This window comes from Lygodium microphyllum, chromosome 25 (genome assembly GCF_053477565.2).
Source record: "Lygodium microphyllum isolate KBCC chromosome 25, Lygodium_microphyllum_v1.1.10, whole genome shotgun sequence".
NCBI lineage: Eukaryota > Viridiplantae > Streptophyta > Polypodiopsida > Schizaeales > Lygodiaceae > Lygodium > Lygodium microphyllum.
In genome coordinates, this window is record NC_141159.1 from 118,980,087 (window position 1) to 119,000,472 (window position 20,386).

A 20,386-nucleotide genomic window follows, 5' to 3' on the forward strand; every position below is an offset into this window, starting at 1 on the left:
TTAGTTTTGTTTTTGGAGCATCTCACTACTGACCTCTATGATTGCAAACTTTGATCTCCTTTGCAGGTTTTGTTTTCAGTGTAGGGTTAACATGCAGGTTTGCCCAGTCCTACTTGGGCTGGAGACTTGGGATGTGCGCCGTTTCTTCATGGTTTCATCATCCTTGGAGTTTTGCTCTTCTACCAGCATGGAGGCTTCCCCTCCTGAGGCGGATCGTGCAGCATCTCTTTTGATGTTATCATGGCGGTGACTTCTACCTAGCTCTTCTAGCTGAGATGCTTCCTCCTCCTCTTCATTCCTTATGGTTCTCGGCACCACAGGAAGGCCGACATTGGGCTCCTCTTCCTTCTTCGGCATCTACATCCAGGTTGAGAGGGGGTTTCTATCCTTCTTTGTATTCCACAGGCTTCAGCACTTTGTCTTCGATATCGGCTTCTCCCCCCTGTTGTACCTTACCCTTTGCATTGCATGATTTCATCATCTTTGTACTAGGGTACTTGGGCAAGCGAACAATTTCCCTACGAGGGACATTGTCCAAGTGGCACCTGCTGCATGAACATTCTTCAGCATGTAGCATACTTTGCATCTCATTGTGCAGAGCACCACTTGAGCGGATCCTAAGCTGTTTCCACCGGCGGCTATTGTTACCACACCACCATCCTTCTTCATCACATGGATACCTCATCACCTATTTTTCCTCGTTATCGACACCCTGAGTGGATGGGTTAGCTTGTATTATTTTGTGATGTGCTAGGTGTACCCTCTCTACTCCCGTCTTTGGGTCACTATTCCTCAATCAGCCGCATTCCATAAAATTTACCACACTTATTTAAAAAACAAAAAAACACTCAAAGTTCAATGTGGTTCCATTTGCCTTTGTAGAACTTGGTAGGCCATTGGGCAACCGACGTGCACCCTTTGTTCGATGCCCTGTCCTGTTTGGGGTGACTACTTGGATTCCCTTGGTAAGATAACTATCGCCTCTATAGTCTTGGTAGGCCACTGGGAAGTTGACGTGCATCCTTTGTCCGATGCCTTGGTTGCTTTGGGATGGGACGCCTTGGGGTACATAAACATCACAATGGTTGGCCTAACCTTTCGGCTCAGTTTTGAGCCTGAGAGGGGGTATTGAGCTAAAATATGCATTACTTGCTGATTAGCCTCTTAAACAGTCCCAAAACACACTAAAAATGCTCTTTTAGAGTAAAACCCTAAAACAGGGAGCGGTTCGAGAGAGTTCAGTGGAAACCCTAAAACGGGGAGTGGTTCAAGAAAGTTTAGTGGAAACCCTAATTTTTGGGGTGCCCTTCCATATCTATAAATAGACAGGCTGCCCCCATTCTGCTATCATCCTTGTTTGCAGGTTACACCGGCCCACACACCCTCTGCTGCTGTTGGCGCCCAGTTTTCAGCCTGCAGCCCGCCTCCATTGCTGTCCAGCCATCATCGACTGCAGCCACATCATCTTCAGCCTGTCCATTGCTGTAGGCGATAGCTCTCAGCTATTGGCGACTGCTCCAAACTGTCCCAGACTGCTGTTCAGCCTGCTATCCATCATCTCCAGGGTCAGCCAGCCTGCGTTTTCAGCATTGTAGGCCCTGACACTCTCAGACACTGTTTCAGCCTGCTGTTTACAGCAGACTGTGCACAGTTTCCAGCCCCCGATCGGTGGTACATTGCTGCGTTTACCTGTTTCCAGCCTCCAGACTGCTGCGTTTTGGTGACCAGCCTGCTGCCATTCACTATTCAGCACTCCTGCACTCCTACTGGTAGTCACAGACTTGGGATCCATCTTCGGTGGATGTCACACTCCGACATTGCTCTGCGCTTGAGCACACTGTACACTCTTACATTCATTTACAACATTCATTCACTTCAGAGTTGTGTTCTCTCTCTCCCTTCTTCTGTTTGTGTTTGAGTTTTGAGTTTTGCGTTTAGGGTTTGCGTTTGGCCCTCTGTGTCTGTGTCTGTCTTTGTGTTTCTATTGTGGTCGTACACTTTGTGTGTCCTTAGTGGAAACCCTAGCAGTTTTCTTAACAGGGGGATGCTTGCTGGTGAAAACCTTGTGGCCCATACCTCCCGGGGCTCTATCGGCTCTCAGATCGGGGGAGCAAGCCACTCTTGAGGTATTGTTGCGTCTATCTCCCTTCTCCTCAGCTTCACTCCTCGTTGGCAGCCTGATCCCTTCTTCAGCACCTCCTCGTCCGCCATTCTATACACCTCTCGCCATGTCCTGATGGTACGAGCCGGGCCAGCCTCCCAATCAGCCCATTGGATGTGGGGGCGCTCGCCAATCTGTGCCCCTTCGTGGTCCCTGACTTGGGGGTTCCAAATCACCGGACGGTCTATCTCCTCTCCTGGCAGCGTGGGGGGCTTTGGATTAGGGCCTTACGGAGGCCCTACCACACGCGGAGCAAGCTGCGTAGGAAGGTTGATCTGGGGGGGGGTGATCTGGGCTGATGTGAAGATCCATCTCAGGGACGGCCTCCACTCACTGCCAAGCCTCGGTCTACAGTCCTGAAGACCCTCTTGCAATAGGACCTTCCAGGTCTGCCCTCTTGGTGTGAGGCCGTGGACAACTAGCTCGCCCAGGAGGGCCATACTCTGATACTCTGGGTCTATGATTCCAAGCCCTCCCTCTGACCGATGTCGTATAATGGTTGCCCATGCCACCTTGGCCTTGGAATCCCTGGAGTCGTCTGACCCGGACCAAAGGAAATTCCGCACTAGGCGCCAAAGCTGCATTACACAGGAGAAGGAGAAGTACCAACTCGAGGCGATATACCAGGCCGTCGTTAGGAGGACCTGGTTAACTACTAGGGCTCGGCCGGCTAGTGAGAGGCGGGCCGTGCTCTAGTAGGTCATCTTCCTCCGAATAGAATCGAGGACTGGAAGAAACTGCTGGGCGGGAGTGATGTGGAGTTCCACTTGGAACCCTAGGTACGGGACGGTCTATTCTCTGCTCACCCATCTAAATCCCAGGTGGACGCCCCACTCCGTGCTAGAGTCTGGGTCTATGAGGAAACCAACCGACTTTGGCCAGTTGATTTTTTCTCCCGCTACAGAACATAACACCTCAAGAGCCAACCTCACTCTCTCCAGCATCAACTCGTCGTCCTCTATGTAGAGCGCTGTATCACCTGCATACTCTGAGTCTAACAACTCGGTCTCCTTTCTTACTGGAAGTCGGAGGCCACGTAAACCGCTCACATGTGACCTGAGGAAGTGAGACATTGCCTCTGCAAAGAGAAGAAATAGGTACGAGGCCATGGGGCAGCCCTGTCGGACTGATCTCTCTAGTTGAAACTCCTCCCCTCGCCTCCCTCCAATGAGAACCCTGTTGGTGGCTGCTCTGTAAAGTGCGGAGACCCCGGAAATCCAAGCCTGGGGGAAACCCAACCTCACCATGGTGCCCTCTAGGAAATCCCAGTCCACCCTGTCATAGGCTTTCTCAAAATCCAAGAGTAGTACGGCCAGTCTCTGCCCATTGTACTGGGTCCACTCTATTGCCTCAAAGAAGGTGAATACATTGTTCAAGATGCTCCTATCCTGGACAAAGCCTCTCTGTGTGTCATGGATGATGTCTGGAAGCAAGGGGTATAGTCGTCTACCAATCATCTTTGCCAATGCCTTATAGGCCACTGACAATAAGGTGATCGGTCTCCACTGGGAAAGCTCCAACCGGTCTTCCCCTTTGGGGAGAAGACTGATAAGGCCTGCCGATAGACTCCCTGGCATCTGCCCTGAAGTTAAAATCTCCTGAAAGGCCATCAGTAGGGGGTTCTTCACCTTCCCAGAAGGTAGTGAAGAAAGCCTTAGAGAGGCCATCCTCTCCCAGGCATTTTTGCCTGTCTTGTGTATGGAAAGCCTTCTCTAGTTCCTTCTCTGTGAAGGGGACAAGGACAGAGCGGCCCATCTCCTCTGTGATGAGGGACGGGATGTTATCCGAGACCTGCTGTCTACATCACTGTTCTCTAGTTGAGGCTTTCTTGTTGGAAGAGGCGACTATAGTAGTCGGTGGCAATCTTCATCACCTCGTCTGGGCTAGAACGGGTCCTTCCATACTGATCTCAGAGGTTGCCTATCTGCTCTTCTGAGGTGCGAGGCTACATCATTGTTCTCTAGCTGAGGCTGTCTCCTGCTGGAAGAGGCGACTATAGTAGTCGGTGGCAATCTCCATCACCTCGTCTGGGCTAGAACGGGTCCTCCCATACTGATCTCAGAGGCTGCGTATTTGCTCTCCTGAGGTGTGAGGCTGGTACACTTGAAAAAACTCCCTGCACATCGTGTCCCCCTTCCGCGCCCAGAAAGTTGCTGAGGTGCGGAAAGAGAACTCAAAGCGCCTGTCCTCTAGGCCAGCAATGGCTGCTCACGCACGCACCTCCTGTGCGTGGAGAGTAGGATCCCCTGGTGCCTCCTGTAATAATCTCTTGTGGCTGCAAGGTCCCGCCGGAGTGCTTTCTCCTCCTCCCAGCTCTGCTGCCTGGCCTGTATGGCTGCCTCTTGGCAGATTCTGCTCGACTCAGCTAGGCCCTCTGCAACCTCCTCTGCGATTTGGCCCATCCTGCCCCTCTCTTTGGTCCAAATCTGTTCTATCTGTCTTGTCACCTCCTCCCTCCTATAGATCGAGTCAGGGATCCGACAAGATCATGTATCTAGGGCAGATGCTGGGGGATCTAGTGTCAGGAGAACCAGGCAATGATCGGACAATGTGGTGCTCGCCAACTGCCCAATCTGGCCTCCTCGAGAGCCTCCCCACTCTCCCACATAAAACTTGTCCAACTGCTCCAGCAGGACTCCACCTAGCCGTCTGTATCCCCAAGAGAAGTCCCCTCTCCCTCCTGTGGAAGGTAGGGTCTCTCCAGGCATCGCGTGCTCCTACTGCCAGTAGAAACACCTCCCATGTCTCTTGCTCCTCCCCGGCCATGCCTTGGTAGTTTCTCCCTCTACCCTACTGGTCCTCCAAAGCCTCTAGGTTGTTGAAGTCTCCTCCAACAATCCAGGAGTCCACATCTGGGAGTCCTTCCGCGATCTCCACCCAGAACCTGCTGCGTGCCCTAACCTCCATAGGGGCATAGATATTAAGGACTCCAAGGCACGACTCCTCAATATCCAATCTGATTTATAGCACCCTCCCTGCCACTATCGTCCCGTGGTCTCATACACAAGCGGTAAGAATCGGACCAATAGAGGTGCATATGCCTCCACTTCTACCGTGGGCACCTATGGTGTGCTCCCAATAAGTGTGCGAGCTGCTTGGGAGTACCTTCCCTACCCGCTGGGCCTGGGTGGGGGTGAGCTTGTGCTCCTGTAGAAGTAAGATGTCGATCCGTCCGGCAAGGGCAGGCTGCAACTCCTGCCGAACAATCAATTTTTTGGAACCACGTGCCCCACTATAGTGGAGGCTATTCACATTCTAGGATGCAAGGTGTAAGCTCATGGGGAAACCTGTGACTGCTCGAACATGCATTTGTTCGGTGTGGAGGCTGTTGATGATGAGGAGCTATGAGGCATGTAGGTACGCTTTGCCGCCGGTCTGGACGGCGAGCTCCATTCCCCCATGGTGGTCCTTGGCTGGACCATAGGGGTGATAGAAGTTCTAGGTGGTACTATCAATGCATCTACCAGCCATGCTGAGAGTCTAGACTCTGTGCACTGGTAGAAACGGGCCGCCTGTGCTAGGGGCCACTCGATCACATCGCTCGGAGTTCTCCACTGTGAAGGGGCTCGAAAGATAATGCTCAGGTGAGGGACCTCGGCACCAGCCCATTAGTTAATGTCCATTATGCAACCAGGCCACTGCTGTGCAAACAATGCTAGTCCTTCTTCTCCCATCCACTGGGAGATGTGGTCGGCTACCTGACTCTTCAACTCTTTCTCTATCTGTGTCGTCGTCCACTCCCCTGAGTGAGAGGACTGAAGAAAAAAAGCGTAGTTTGGTCCATCCTGTGGTGCTAGTAGATGGACCTTGCCCCTCCTTGACTTATGAACCAAGGGGACTGGTGGTCCTGGAAGTGGGGGGCTGTGGGCCAGGGTCAGTGGGGGGGGGGGGGGGCATGGGATGTGGAGGGAGGTGGGTGTGGGGGCTGTGGGGACTGAGGAGAGGTAGTCTGTGGCGCGGGTGGTGGATGTGGGGGGTTGCGGTCCTACTGCGTGGGGCGGGCAAGGGGGGGGGGGGGGGGGCTGTGGAGTGCTCTGCTTAGGGGGTGTCGTACGCCCACCTGCTCCATGCTACCGAGGGGGACAGTTGGGTGGGGGTGAGCACTGTTGGGGGATGATGTCCAGGGGGGGGGGGGGGGGGGGCATAGGTGGGTGCGGATTAGGGGGCGGGGGGTGGAAGCCACAAGCAGGGGGGCAGGCAGGATGATGGCCAGGGGGCAGGGGGACAGGCAGGGTGGGCAACGGACAGGGCGGGGATGGGGCGACAAGGCGGAGCGAGGCGACGAATAGGGTGGGGACGGGGTGACGGGCTACAAGCGGGGACCCAGGCGGGGGCTGCAGGTGGAGAACGGGGGGGGGACCAGCGAAGGCGACGGGCAGGGCGAGTGTGGGTGTGAGGGAGTAGTCGGGAGGCGGGGGTAGCAGGCGACACGACAGCGGACCTCTTTAGAAATGCACTATGATTGCTCCATTATGGGTTAGGAATGTACATGGAGGATTTGTCAATGCTTGACTAACAATTGTTGCTGAATAAACATTATGTTTTGGGCAGATGTTAAGTGTCGCAATAAATTTCTCCAGGTTTATGCAAATGTGCACCATGCAAAATATGAACTTCTAAAACTTGTCAGACCAAAAAGGCTTGCAATTGTGTGGGTGAAACCCATTCAACATAAGGGTTCCCTTCTAAGCAATTTTACAATTATCATCACAGAGGTTCAGCCAGTTATCGAACTCAAACCAAAGCTCAATAACATACTTTCTGTATGCATGGCATGCCATTCTTTTATCTCTCTTCTCCACATCTTCACCAGTTGCCATCAGCCTTTGTGCCACCACCATCATTATCAACTCTGCGTATTTTTTGTCATCAGCCCCATCAGTACCCGAGTTGCCTGATCCAGTGTCACCATGTTCGTTTTGCTTAAGTGACCTCACCAGTCAGGGTGCTGCCGTGTTTTGCAATCAACACTGAATTTCCTCAGCTTTGTTTATATACAGACACTCTGAGACTGCTGCATTGGTAGTTTGAGACTGTCTACATTGTCATTATCTGAATGGCTACATCGCATTTGGCATTGATCTGTGGTGGTTTGCTTTGGTCAGGATCTATCAGAGTAAACTAAACTTCTTCAGCCTTTCTCAGTTTGCTCCCATGACAGATAGTGGCTGTTGGACAGCCTGCATGCTTTGTTTCACATACCTCGCATACTTGGTTTGTTCATTGAATTCATTTCTACATTCACTTCTTTAGTCTTCATTGCGTTTTCTAAGTAGCAAGTTTATTTGTTAGCTGTGCTTGTACACTCTGTGTTGTCTCTACAAACTGTAGTAGTGTACAAACTGTGTTGTCTCTAAGTAGCAAGTTCATTTGTTTGTTGTGCTTGTACACTCTGTATTGTCTCTACAAAATGTAGTAGTGTACAAACTGTGTTGTCTCTAAGTAGCAAGTTCATTTGTTTGTTGTGCTTGCACACTCTGTATTGTCTCTACAAACTGTAGTAGTGTATCCTCACATTGTATCAGAACTGATGCTCCTATAAGAGTTACTTGAGCTATCTTAGCTGTTGCAAGGGCAACAAGAACCAATCATGATGGCTCAACTTTTTTTCACCCAAGCAGTCATGATTAGAGCCACTATCCTATTACTCTTCACTGTCAGCCGTGGCTTTTAGGGAGTTCAACTCTCCATCTTTGATAACTAAAGCAACCTTGGATTCTCTCCATATTCCCTCTCCCATAGTGACATGGAATGAGTCTTGGGGATAGGGATAGGAATGAAGATGGGACAAGATAATATTGTCCCTTGTCAAGACGAGAGGAACTGTAACATGGGGATGGAACTGGGACAATGCAAGGATGAGCATGAATTGGGATCGATACCTAGAAAATGGCCATTCCATGTTACTATGCCCTCTTCAAAAGATGTGTCTCAATGGGGTCAAATGTCTAGGATGGCCGCCTCTCAAGTCTCTACTAGGTAAGAGCATACCATTGAGGAAACAACTGGCAATCCGACATTTCCATCTCAGCCATGCACATTTGTATGAGCCAATTGTCTTTTTCTTGGTCCTTTGATGTGCATGTATGTATTGTTAGTCACATAGTTGTCAGGTATAATACGGTACGGTATGATAAAATACTGTGCTAAATGGTACCTTATGATTTTATAAGGTACAGTACGATATTAGTACGGAAAAAAAAACTAAGATGATTTTTTAAATAACAAAAACCATAAATCATTAAATGATAGATCATAGAATACATGTTTAAAGTGGAAATAGCCATTTCATTACAAAATAATATGAGTACATGAGGGTGACTATCACGGTCCCATGGGCTGCGCAAAACATGCGATACAACTACAGTCTAGTATATCTGATATAAAAAAGAGAGAAACATATGAATCTATGATGATGCATCACTATCATCATCATCATCATCATCATCAGAACCATCTGAGTGCTCATCAAGAGAGTTTGAAGATGACTCCTCGACATCGGATAAGTGCTCATCAAGAGAGTTTGAAGATGACTCCTCGGCATCGGATGGTGAGACACACTCATACTCATTCTCATTGATAAAGTTACCATCATCATCAAATGATGGCTCCTTGGGTGGCGGCTGTGTAGGCAAGGGGGGAATGTCATCACAAGGCATAGGCTGTGAGCTATTAGAGCTCCGCCTTACATATGTCTCCTAGCCACTCGAACCACCCCTCCTTAATGATGGAGGGTGTCAAATGACCATACCCCTGCTATCACCTACTTGAACTCCTCGCCCATGAGCACGCTGACTGTGAGTGTCATGAGTATCTGGTGCTATAAGTTTTCTATAGAGCTTTGCAAAAATCTCCTCCTCCTCCTTGTTCACCTCTTGATGTGCACTCCGTAGAGTGTCGCCCGTCAACTTGAATGTATCAACATTCACCTATACAATGTAGTGATGCACGCAATATTGTAAATGCTAAAGTCTAAGCTGTGAAATATAAACTTCAACATTCAAAGCTTAAAACAACAAATTTTAAATTTTATGGTTAAGTGTTTAAACTTCACCTACCCGGACTACCCATGCTCATCATAGCCCTCATCATGCGTAAGGTAGTGCGGCAATAGACTAGCCGCTTTAACTATCATGTGCTAAGCTGATTGCGAATCTTTGTGTAAATGAGAGAATAAGCACTCCAATTTCTCTCACATGCACCTGCAGAGCAATCTTGGTCAAGGAACCTAATGGCTAAGGGCTGAAGGGTCTCCAATGCATATCCAAAGTTTTGCCACCAAAATAAAGGCTTCACAAGTGACTCTCTCCTTCAACAAGTGGGAGAAGCAAAAGCCACGATGGTACGAACAGTACCGTACGTCATACGAAAACAACTATGCTTATGAGATGACATTAGATATGGATGTACTTTGGATTTTGTCTCATAGGCCATATTGGGCTTATGTAGATGTTAATATATATATTTCTTGTTTCTTTCTTTCTTCTTAGCTATAAGCTTGAATGAATAACTAATAAAACTTAGATAGACCTAGGAAGATTTGCAACTCTTCTAGATTTTAGAGATGGCTACTCTAAAATAGTGTATACATTTTCTAGATCCATCTCAATTCCATGTTTTAACATAATGAGTGTTGTCAGGTACGATGTGGTACAATAAAATACAGTACTAATTGGTATCTTAAGATTCTATAAGGTACAATACACTATTAGTACGAAATAAAAATTGCCTTGGTTATTTTAGACTACAAATGATAGAGCACATGTTTAGAGCTAAAATAGCAATGTCACTTATGTTACTAAGATGAATATAGAAGGGTAACAAGGCAGAACTTGATGCGCAACATGCCCAATACACTACAAGTTGACAAATGGGAGTGTATACATGATACATCATACAAAAAAGCAAAGTGTAGGGTGGATGGATAGAGAAGCTCTTTGTTCTTGAGTGAGAGAGAGAGAGAGAGAGAGAGAGAGAGAGAGAGAGAGAGAGAGATTTACTTTACGAAAAAAAAAAGAGAGAGATTTACGAAAAAAAAAGAGAGATTTACGAAAAAAAAAGAAGAGAGAGAGAGAGGATTGCAAGTTTGGTAGGGAAGGGGGGAGAGAGACAAAGAGAGGGAGAGAGAGAGGCTTGGAATTGCATATCCATCTTGGGAGTTGGGAGAGAGAGTGTGAGAGAGGCTTGAAATTATGATAATAAACACAAGGCTTGGAAGTTGGAAGATATTGTATGGTCCAGTCATCATGGGCAAAAAATAGTCTATTTTTTGGCACAGATTGGTACAGATACGTACCGTACAGTACACTATGAACTGTATGGAACGAACCAGTCCATATGTAGTATGAATGCAACTATGAACATAATATGCCCTAGATGTTGCAAAGAGTTCATAGTTAGAATCTTTTGCAAAAAGAGAATGGGCTCTTAATAGTTGAAGCACCTTATTTACATTTTCCAAATATTCTTTCTTAGTCTTATTGAAAATTAGGATATCATTCTGAGAGGATGAGGAAGAAAAGAGAGGCTTTCCCGCGGATTTGGGATTCAAACACCTTTCATACTACCCCGCAGATGATCTGGCACTTTAGCCCACGAGATTGGTTGTTCACACAACCATTGTATATTTGATGTACTTAGTTACTCTTACACAGAGTTCCTTGTACGTTGTATTTTCTCGGAGGTGTTATTAATAGAATTCTCTTTTCTTGGAAAAAGAAAAAGAAAGACTGCAATGGTGCGAACCAAGTAAGGCTTTAGGACATTCAAGTGAACAAATGGAAGAAGAGTTTGGCACATTATGTTCGTTCATGAGACGACTGTTAATAGGGCGACAGATGAATTGGTTGTTTTGGAGGCGAGAACTGTGTTATCAAACAGTGTGTATTGATAGCGAACAAATGGTTTAATTCCTCTTATATAGGTTGTCAGAGAGCTTTCTTTCACCTGCTATTGCTAAATGAGAGAACGATGACAGTGCTTGGATATGACAGGGCGCCTCTTTTTCTTGCTTCTGAAATTTGTTTCTGGTTGAGTGAAACTTTAATGGCCTTTTATGTATGTCCAGGTTGTTATGTATGATGAACCAACAGCTGGTTTGGATCCCATTGCATCAACTGTTGTAGAGGACTTGATAAGGTCTGTGCATATAAAGGGCCGAGATGCAAGAGACAAACCTGGAAATATTGCTTCGTATATTGTAGTCACTCATCAGCACAGCACAATACGACGAGCAGTTGACAGGTACTATTTAAGATGCAGTTCCAAGATAACCATTCTTCTTTCACTTGTTGAGAAAGAAACTCAGAAACGTTATTTCATGAAAACATTTCAGATTGCTATTTTTACATGAAGGGAGAATCCTTTGGGAGGGTACCACACCAGAATTTAACACTACCACAAATCCCATTGTTAGGCAGGTAGGATTAAAACTAGCTATATTCCTTATTTTCGAATTCTGGATGGATTAAAACTAGCTATATTCCTTAGTTTGGTGTTCTGAATGATTTCAATAACTCGTGTTCTCTCTGGAGCAGTTTGTAGATGGAAGTTTGAAAGGACCTATCAGGTATTAAGGGAATCTGTGATAAAGGACAGGCCTTTTTTTCTTGTGAAATCATGGGCACATTGTCCAATGCAACGGCAGTGCTAAGAAAGTGCACATCAAGTGATGTTTACCAGGATGCAGCTTGGATTTGCTGATGGCCCGGTTTTGACTTAGTGGAGCTCCCTGCTTTTTTGCAAGTTGGAAGCTTTCATTTGAAAGCTAATCATGTATTATATGAGTAGCCAACAGTTAGCTTGCATATAGGCCTTGGTCCCTTGTATGTTGAAGAGTATAACCAGGGGTGGTGTCTAAATAATCGCTACCATTATTGGTTAGATTATGTAGCAAGCTGTTAGTCTAAAGATTTCTCTGCAGCTCTCCACCAATTGAATACAATTTCTGGACTCCCAACTTTCAAGTAACTGGTTTTGGCATTCAGAACTTGTGACACTATGCAGCTCAACTGCAAGAAAATGTGTAGCCTAAATACTTAGCTTGCAGATCCCAGCAACATTGAATACAATTTCTGAACGCACGAGTAATTGGTTTTGACATTGAGACCTTGCAATGGTAATCGTGTTGTTTCCAGTTAAACTGGAAAAATTCACAGTACTGAGCAAATCTCTATCACTAGACCCTTTTAAAATGGTTAGGTATCCTTTGAGAAACTGTTAATAAAATGACATTTAAATGCTGTGAATTACTTCAAATTGGAGAGAGCTATGTTAATGCCTTCAAAAGCCGTAGTCTTCCTCTTCCTCTTTTCTTACATTATGAGCTTGGTCACCGTAGATGTACTATGCATCAATGTTGGAAGTATCCAATGTCTTAAGAATCAAGAGCTCCATTTTTTTTTCTTAGAATAGAACATGGGCAGGTAATCTCTAATGCTCCTAGGGTAGTATATTTTCTTGTTATGAGCACCTTAAATGGCTCTCTACATAATTAGGGCATTGCAAAGGTGATCCCTAGAGAATCATATGATGTGGCATGGTCCATTGGTTTTCCTCTACAAGTTATATCCCATATACCATGCTCCCTTAAAAAAAGTGTAAGGGCCATTAACTTGGTTTTTCTAAGGTTAGATTGAGAGATGTATCCTTTTAAAAGTTCTATAGAGCATCTATGTGGTGTTATAGCCCCTTTGATAAGGTTCATAATGAGATTAGTGTCTTCATAAAAAGGATGTAGGTCATTTGGGTAGTATTACCCCTTTGTGTTAGAGATAAAGACAATTGTCATTTGCACAAGAGTAAAATGGGTATCAATAACATCTTGCTAGTTGTGCATTTGACCCTACAAGTTTATGTATGTAATTTGACACCTCATCAATGTACATGCAAAAGAGGGTAGCTACTAGAAGTTAGCCTTGCTTCACCCTATAATGTTCAGCATCTCCCCCAAGTGAGCTTTAGGTGTCTTAGGCTCAACTTGTATAAACCAAAAACTCCCCATATCATTTCTTGGTGCTCCCATATCCTCATCAATCTAGCCTTGGAGATAGTGTCAAAGGCTTGGTGGAAGCCTATAAAACACTAATAAGTATTTGTGACAATGTGATTTCCCCTTAAACAATAGCCCATATTGTAAGAACATGATCCAGCATGGAATATCCTCTTCAAAAGCTTGCTTATCTTTATGAGTTAATGTCCAACAATTTAGTCATGGTCTAAGACCTAATCATATATCTTGTCTAATCAATTTAATCAACTTGGTTGTGTAGTTGCCTAGCCCTATATTTGTTGCTTTCAAGATAGGTATAATCGTGTTCGCCATCCAAATAGTGGGAAAACCCTAATTTCACGATTTCATCATGTAAAATTGCAAGATGTAGGAAAGAAAATCTAAGCAAACAATAGAGTACATAATAAATTAGAGAAACAATGTTATTTCTTTGTTTGCAAGTGGAGTGTAGAATGATGGTCATGTCCACCCATCCACTTCCATAGTGGAGCTATGGTGATCTAGACATATTCCAAGTGAAGAGACTAAAGCTTTTGGATAAAGTCTAACTAGGTGAATGGATAGGTTATGGCTTTGGGTCTTCTTATAAACTCGCAAAGGTGGTAGATCAACATGACCAATATGATATATTAACCTTTGCTAGTTGTCCAATAAAGATTATTGTCAAGTTCTTGGGAGCAAAACTTGGGATCCCTAATAACTCCCATACCTTGCAACTCAATGGAGTGTGCCTTGAGTTTCTACCACCAACTTAATTACTCTATCCAACCTCTTGGATAGATCCACATTGGTTATCTTTTTCACCGTCGAGTCACATAGGCCTTATGACGTAATAGAAGAAATGGTAGACATACAAATGGCTCATCATAATGGGAGACTAGAACTTTTGAGTAGTATGGATGATTGGTGGAACTTTATAAGGGTGGGATATTAGCATATTTTAACACCCCCCTCTATGTCCACTTGCAAGTGACCTCTCTCAAGTGACACTGAGCCTTTGGAGATGAACTTGATCCAAATTCTTTTACCTTTCTTAATGAAGCTATCTACTCCATTCTCCTCCCTTAAATTGTACACAAGCTCCATTATCCCATCTTCAATTAAATCGCACATGATGATATAGATCTCTATATATATGGTGCCCTCATGGATCTTGTCTAGTTGGTTCTTCATTTTGCACTTCCACGTGCGCCATAAGTTCCTACTTAACCATGTTACTTCACACGCAACAAAACACAACCTTGATAGAATACTTTTTTTTTGTAGAAGGCTTGAAATTTGAAAAATGCAAGATACCTCGAGGTTGTATACAAGGTTTGAACTCATGGCCCCATGTACACACCCACACACTCAAACCACTTAGAAGCAAGAGGGGAAGAAGAGATGGAAAGTTACAGATAAAGATAAGATTCACAGTCACTAGTCTTTCATTCAAACTCACACTCACGCCCCCTCACTCACTCTCAAGTAATGGTGAAATAAGATGACAAATAAGAAGGTAGAAGAGTAGCAATTCAAAAAATACTCACATTTGTAAGAATACTCTATTCATGTTTACACATTATATACATTACTATTAAGGTTAAGGTTTTCCACTTTACTTGAGTCCCCTCTATTCTTTTCTACTTGACTTGTGCCTGCGGCCCTCTACTTGACTTGTGCCCACCATCCTTGCACTTTATCTTTTGTGGACATCATTTAGGTAAAAGTGCATAGAGATTGTTTTGCAACCCTCACAAATGTTGCATATCCTTTGGTTTAAGTATGGTGATATTCTAACTTTCATAGTAGTGAGGCCAACTTTCACTTATTTATACAAAAATATGAGTACTAGATATGTAAGTAATTCCATACTAGCCTTGCATATATGCACTGTCTAAAGTAATACACTAAAATTCTCAAAAAGTACAACTCTTTCCAAAAATTAGTTCCATCACCTTGATCAATCTTTTTTATTATTAACTTTTGCCTAACTATATATAATATATGTTATTTGTTGGCACTTTGGTAGTTTTCAAACTAGGTCAATATTTACTTTGTCTACATGGGCTCACAATGGAGATAGGGAATGTTGGAACTTGAGTTAAAAGGTTATGAGAGGAGCAAAGGGTGTTTCTGATGGTGATTGATATTACAAGAGATGGAAAACATGGTTTGCATTGCTCTTGGATGGGCATTGAATAGGCAATGCGTTGAGAAAGCCATTAAGGAATGTAAGTGTTGTAGTTGTTGATATACATGATTGGTTGTACTATTGTGTTGCATGGAACTTGAAAGGATGGAGAGGATTTGTTTGTGAGGTGTGGAAGGTGAAAGGCTTGTTGTACACATAGAGGTGATGGCTTGGGTTTCTCCACGAACTTCTATATATGTAATCGAGAACCTTACATGTGCTCACTTTCTAGTGGAAGTGCTAGTCTTTTATTCTCATATACAATATATATTTTGTTGGATTGGGAGATGTGTAAAACTCCAAATAAGCCTAGAATATTATCCTACACCTAAGGATCCAATTCATGTCTAGGTTATGACACAAATATTATGTGTGCACTCGTGCTTAGATAGACTAGTACTCAGTAGATAATTGCATTGCGGCTCTTCTTGTTGGTGGTTATCAATGTAGCAAGAAAGTTCAACTGATTAAAGGATCAAAAGAAATTCCATTGTTGAGAAAAGGGGTCGATGAATAAGATTATAATAAGACTTAGGAAGTAGGATAGACAAAGCTTGAAGGGAGAAGCACAAGTGCAAGCATGAGCAAGCGAAAGCAAGAGAGATGCAAGTTATGGAGGATGGAGCAAGAGAGAGAGACACAAGATGTGGGAACTCCAATAGTCACAATATTTGACCGGCCACATATAATGAACGTGTGTGGTCACAGTGTGTGAACTAAAATACAGGGGAGTGTAGGCATAGGCGCCTTTACCCCTAACAACTCCCACTTAAAGGTGAATGTGCCTCTAGTGTAGAGAGAACAAGAGAAAAGTGAAAGTCTCATTTTTCCCATAAACATCCTAAGGAAGCTAAGCATTTCGTTGTTCTCTCTAGTGTAGAGAGAACAAGAGAAAAGTGAAAGTCTCATTTTGCCCATAAACATCCTAAGGAAGCTAAGCGTTTCGTTGAGAGAATTTTGGTAAACAAATCAAAAAGATTCTTGTCACTTGAGATCTTGACAAGCTCAACGGCAACCATCTCCTTGATGAAGTGATAGCACACCTTAATGTGCTTTGTCTTTGCATGGAAGACTAGATTCTTGGTCCACCAAATAGCACACAAAATCCGAATGCAGCTTAGGAGTAATAGTATTACTAAGGTCACCTAAGCATAAGATCTCCTTACAAGCCTCAATGGTTGCAATGTACTCTACCTCAGTACTAGATAAGGTCATGCATTTATACACTCTGGACATCCAAGAAATAGCACCTCCATTAAAAGTGAAGACATACCCAAAGGTGGACTTCCTACTATCTGCATGTCTTGCATAGTCGAAGAAGTTAGTGTAACCCATGACTGTAGTATCATGGCTACCATAGAAAATGCACATATTTGTAGTCCCTTTCAAGTACCTCTCACAATACCCTTCACAGCATCCCAATATCCCTCGCCAAGTGTAGCCATATAGTGTGCCACAACTCCCACTGCAAATGCTATGTTAGGACGAGTAGCTATCATGGCATACATCAAACTGCCCTATGTAGATGCATAAGGAATCTTGACGATCTCATACTTCTACTCATCTAAATGGGGACAATTTTCCTAAATCACCTTCACACGGGAAGGTGAAGGACATCCAATAGGCTTAACATCTTATATATGGAATCAGTCAAGCAATTTCTATATGTGTGTCTATTGTGACAAGTAAAGGATTCCCTTAGAGCGATCGCATGTGATGCACATACTAAGAATATGTGAGACTGTCCCATGTCCTTCACCTCAAAGATCTTCTTGAGCCAAGTCTTCAAAGCATCCAACTCATCATGAGCTCTCCCAGCAATCAACGTATCATTAATATAAAGTATCAAGATAATAGGGCTACCATCACATGCTTTCTTTGTGTATAAATACAGATCCATATCATTGCGAGTATATCCCTATGAATGCATGAAAGCATCAAACTTATGGTACCATTTCCTAGGTGCCTACTTAAGGTGATAATGGCTCTTTCTCAACTTGCATACTAAGTGTTTCCTATCCTTTTCCATGAAGCCCTTCGGCTACTACATATAGATATCCTCATGCAAGTCCCCGTGTAGAAAATTCATTTTCACATCCATCTGATAAAGTTCTAGGTCTAATTGTGCAACCAAGGCCAAAACCAATCATAGGGTAGTCATCTTGACTATAAGAGACAAGGCTTCATTTAAGTCAACACCATGCTTCTGATTAAATCCCTTAGCAACAAATCTCGCCTTATAAGCTAGCTTGGGATATCCAAGGGTACTTTTCAACTTGTACACTAACATTTGTAATCAAGAGGTGAAAGATACTACAAACGAGTAAGCATTTTCATTCCCTTTAAGAACATGTGCCCAAGGCGATGATGCCATAATGATACATGTGGTATATCAGACACCATAGCCAAAACATAGTGAATAGACATAGATACAAGCAATGGGATAGAGGCTACCAACCTTGATACCTTAAGCAAATACAAGATTTCCATGAGTGATCTTTCACTCCAAATCACCAAAAGATGCATGATAGCTTGCGCCATCCAACTATTTAGCATAGAGCACGCTTTTGGTCAAAGTGGGAACATGGCATACATCATGCAAAACAAAAGTGTTGTGTAAAGCAGACTATAGTCTAATATCACCAATGCTAATAATATATAATGCCAAGTCATTTCCTACTCTAGACGAGGCATCATCCACTTGACTATCATCAAGAGAAGAAGCTACCAAGATGTATGTATCGTCTAACTCAAGCTACACTACATTTATCTCTTCAATCTTTACACTTGACTTAGATAATACTGCGATCATCAAACTTTTCCTATACTTTTCTCTCTTCTGTCTCTTTATGCATATCGTTGTGCATCCTATGGCATTATAACTGAATATGACCCTGCTTCCCACAATAATGATATGTAAGTGAGACCTTACAACACCGAGACTTATTGTGAGAGTACGAGAAAAATTGATACCTTTGTGAGTCTCTACCACATCAGTCATTACTGCTCTTTACTACCATGTTTTTCCCTAACAATCAATGCATGAGAAGTACATGATGCATCCACATTCTTCCTATTTATCTCCTCTGTGAGCAAGGCACCCTCAACATCCTAGAGTTTTAAATTATCCTTAGCATTGCAGTACTGAAAGTGTCCAATGACTCATGAACTGTCACTAGCAAGAACAAGGGAGAGAGATTATCCTTAAACTCATTGTGTTACAAAGTCAATTGGCTAATAATCAACAAGTGAAACTCATTTAAATGCATAAACACACTAGTCCCTTCCATCGTGTGAAGGTCCATAAGCTCTTTTAGCCAATTCACATGTAAAGGACTTTGCTTGTCATAAAAATTGCAAAACTTTTCCCATACCTACCAAACATTATTCTCATGTGCCACAACATTGTTTAGACATTGACAATATAAGAGTAGATTTACATAGCTCATCCAACTCATCATTTGATGTCTCGGATTTTTGGCTTTATGCTTTAGTTTTTATAGTAGATCACTTACACATGGGCTTGAAGATTTATTGAGGTTTTATAATTATAGTTTTTAGTATCCTCTATGAGAGAAAATACATGGATTTGACAGTCTATTACTTGTAGTTAGTGGACAACTCTCTACTTTTATAATCCCTCCTATTTTCCCCTTGTTTTTGGCTAAGTTTTAGGGTTGTTCTATAGTCACTTACAGTTTCTATACTCTTGAGTTTTGCACTAGTATCCTCTCATTATGGCTAGCTCTTCAAGTATTAGTGGTATTTTCAATATTCAAAAGCTTGATGGCACTAATTTCATCTATTGGAAGATGCGGGTATGGCAAGTACTAGTTCGAAAGAAGCGGGTTCAGCCTTTGAAAAACATGAGCAGAAAGCTCAAAGGCATTGATTAGTATACTCAAAGCAGAGTCTCAAATGTCACCATAGACATGTTCAAGTCCATATATCATTGCCAATCATTCACATAAGCATATGATATAGCCGAGAAGCACATAAGCCTTCAATACAAATTTCTTGCCTAGTTAAATGCTTGCTACACCTAAACAGTGTACAACAATAAAACCCTACAGAAACTAAGCTACTTGAGATCAAATGAGACCAATAAACACCTCAATTCATCCTCATAACATCCATCAATGATTTGAGTTGTCAAATAGGCATCAATATAGTATACATGGGCTTCAAACTCTAAAGCAAAACTGTCTCAAATCTATACATAGCAGGTTGTCTATTCATAGCAGTAATAATAGTTGTACCACTCTGAACGGCCAATAGGTAGAAGCCAATGATGAGGAGGAAGTACCAAGTTGTTTACCCAAGTTTCAAGAGCAGTAGGAGATTACCTAAAGCAAGCTAAGGTGTGAAGGACAAGGGTTGAAAGCCCATGCTAAATTTGCACATGTAATGATCTATTTATTGATCAGTAAGCTGAAACTACTAAGGCTCAAATAATTGTTGGAAATTCTTGAAGTATCCCCTCGAAAGGTCCTTGGCAAGTATAGAGAAGCCTAAAGAGAGCTCAACATTAATGCTTATCTTGTCAATGGGCTAAATCAATGGCTACCATGAACTTAAACTGAAGGTATTTGAATCTAGAATGAAGTGAATGATGAAGAAGCTTCTTGAATGGTTGACTTTGATACTAGTTGAAGGGAGAAGCCTAAGCAGAAGCAAGAGAGATGCAATGTAAGGAGGATGGAGCAATACAACAAGAAAGAGAGAGACACAAGATGAGGGAACTCCAACAATCATAATGTGTGATTAGCCTCCCTTATTCAATAGTCATAGAAAGAATAAAGAATAAAGTAACAATGATGGATGTCTTCCACCTGCAATGTACAGGTATGCTGTCACAATGTGTGAAGTAAAATACATGGCAACATAAGCGCAAACGCCTCTACCCCCAACAAAGCTTTGAGTCTAGTCCTAGTGGTACTTGAAGGACATGGTCTCCCTTGAACTAATAGTAGCCAACTCAAATGGTAGTTGATATGAGGAGTACTTTTATTCTTGAAGTAAATTCTTTGCCTTGCATTTA

General features: G+C 43.4%; 1 protein-coding gene across 1 annotated transcript in view; it reads left to right on the forward strand.

Moving 5' to 3' along the window:
• ABCI13 (non-intrinsic ABC protein 11) overlaps positions 1-12,348 on the forward strand; it is a 94,475-nt gene extending 82,127 nt beyond the window's left edge. The window contains exons 8-10 of the mRNA XM_087667110.1: positions 11,229-11,404; positions 11,496-11,580; positions 11,698-12,348. Of these exons, the coding sequence (XP_087523236.1) occupies positions 11,229-11,404; positions 11,496-11,580; positions 11,698-11,736 (300 nt within the window). The 3' untranslated portion in view covers positions 11,737-12,348. The remainder of the gene's footprint in view (positions 1-11,228; positions 11,405-11,495; positions 11,581-11,697) is intronic.
• The last annotated feature ends 8,038 nt before the right edge of the window (positions 12,349-20,386 follow it).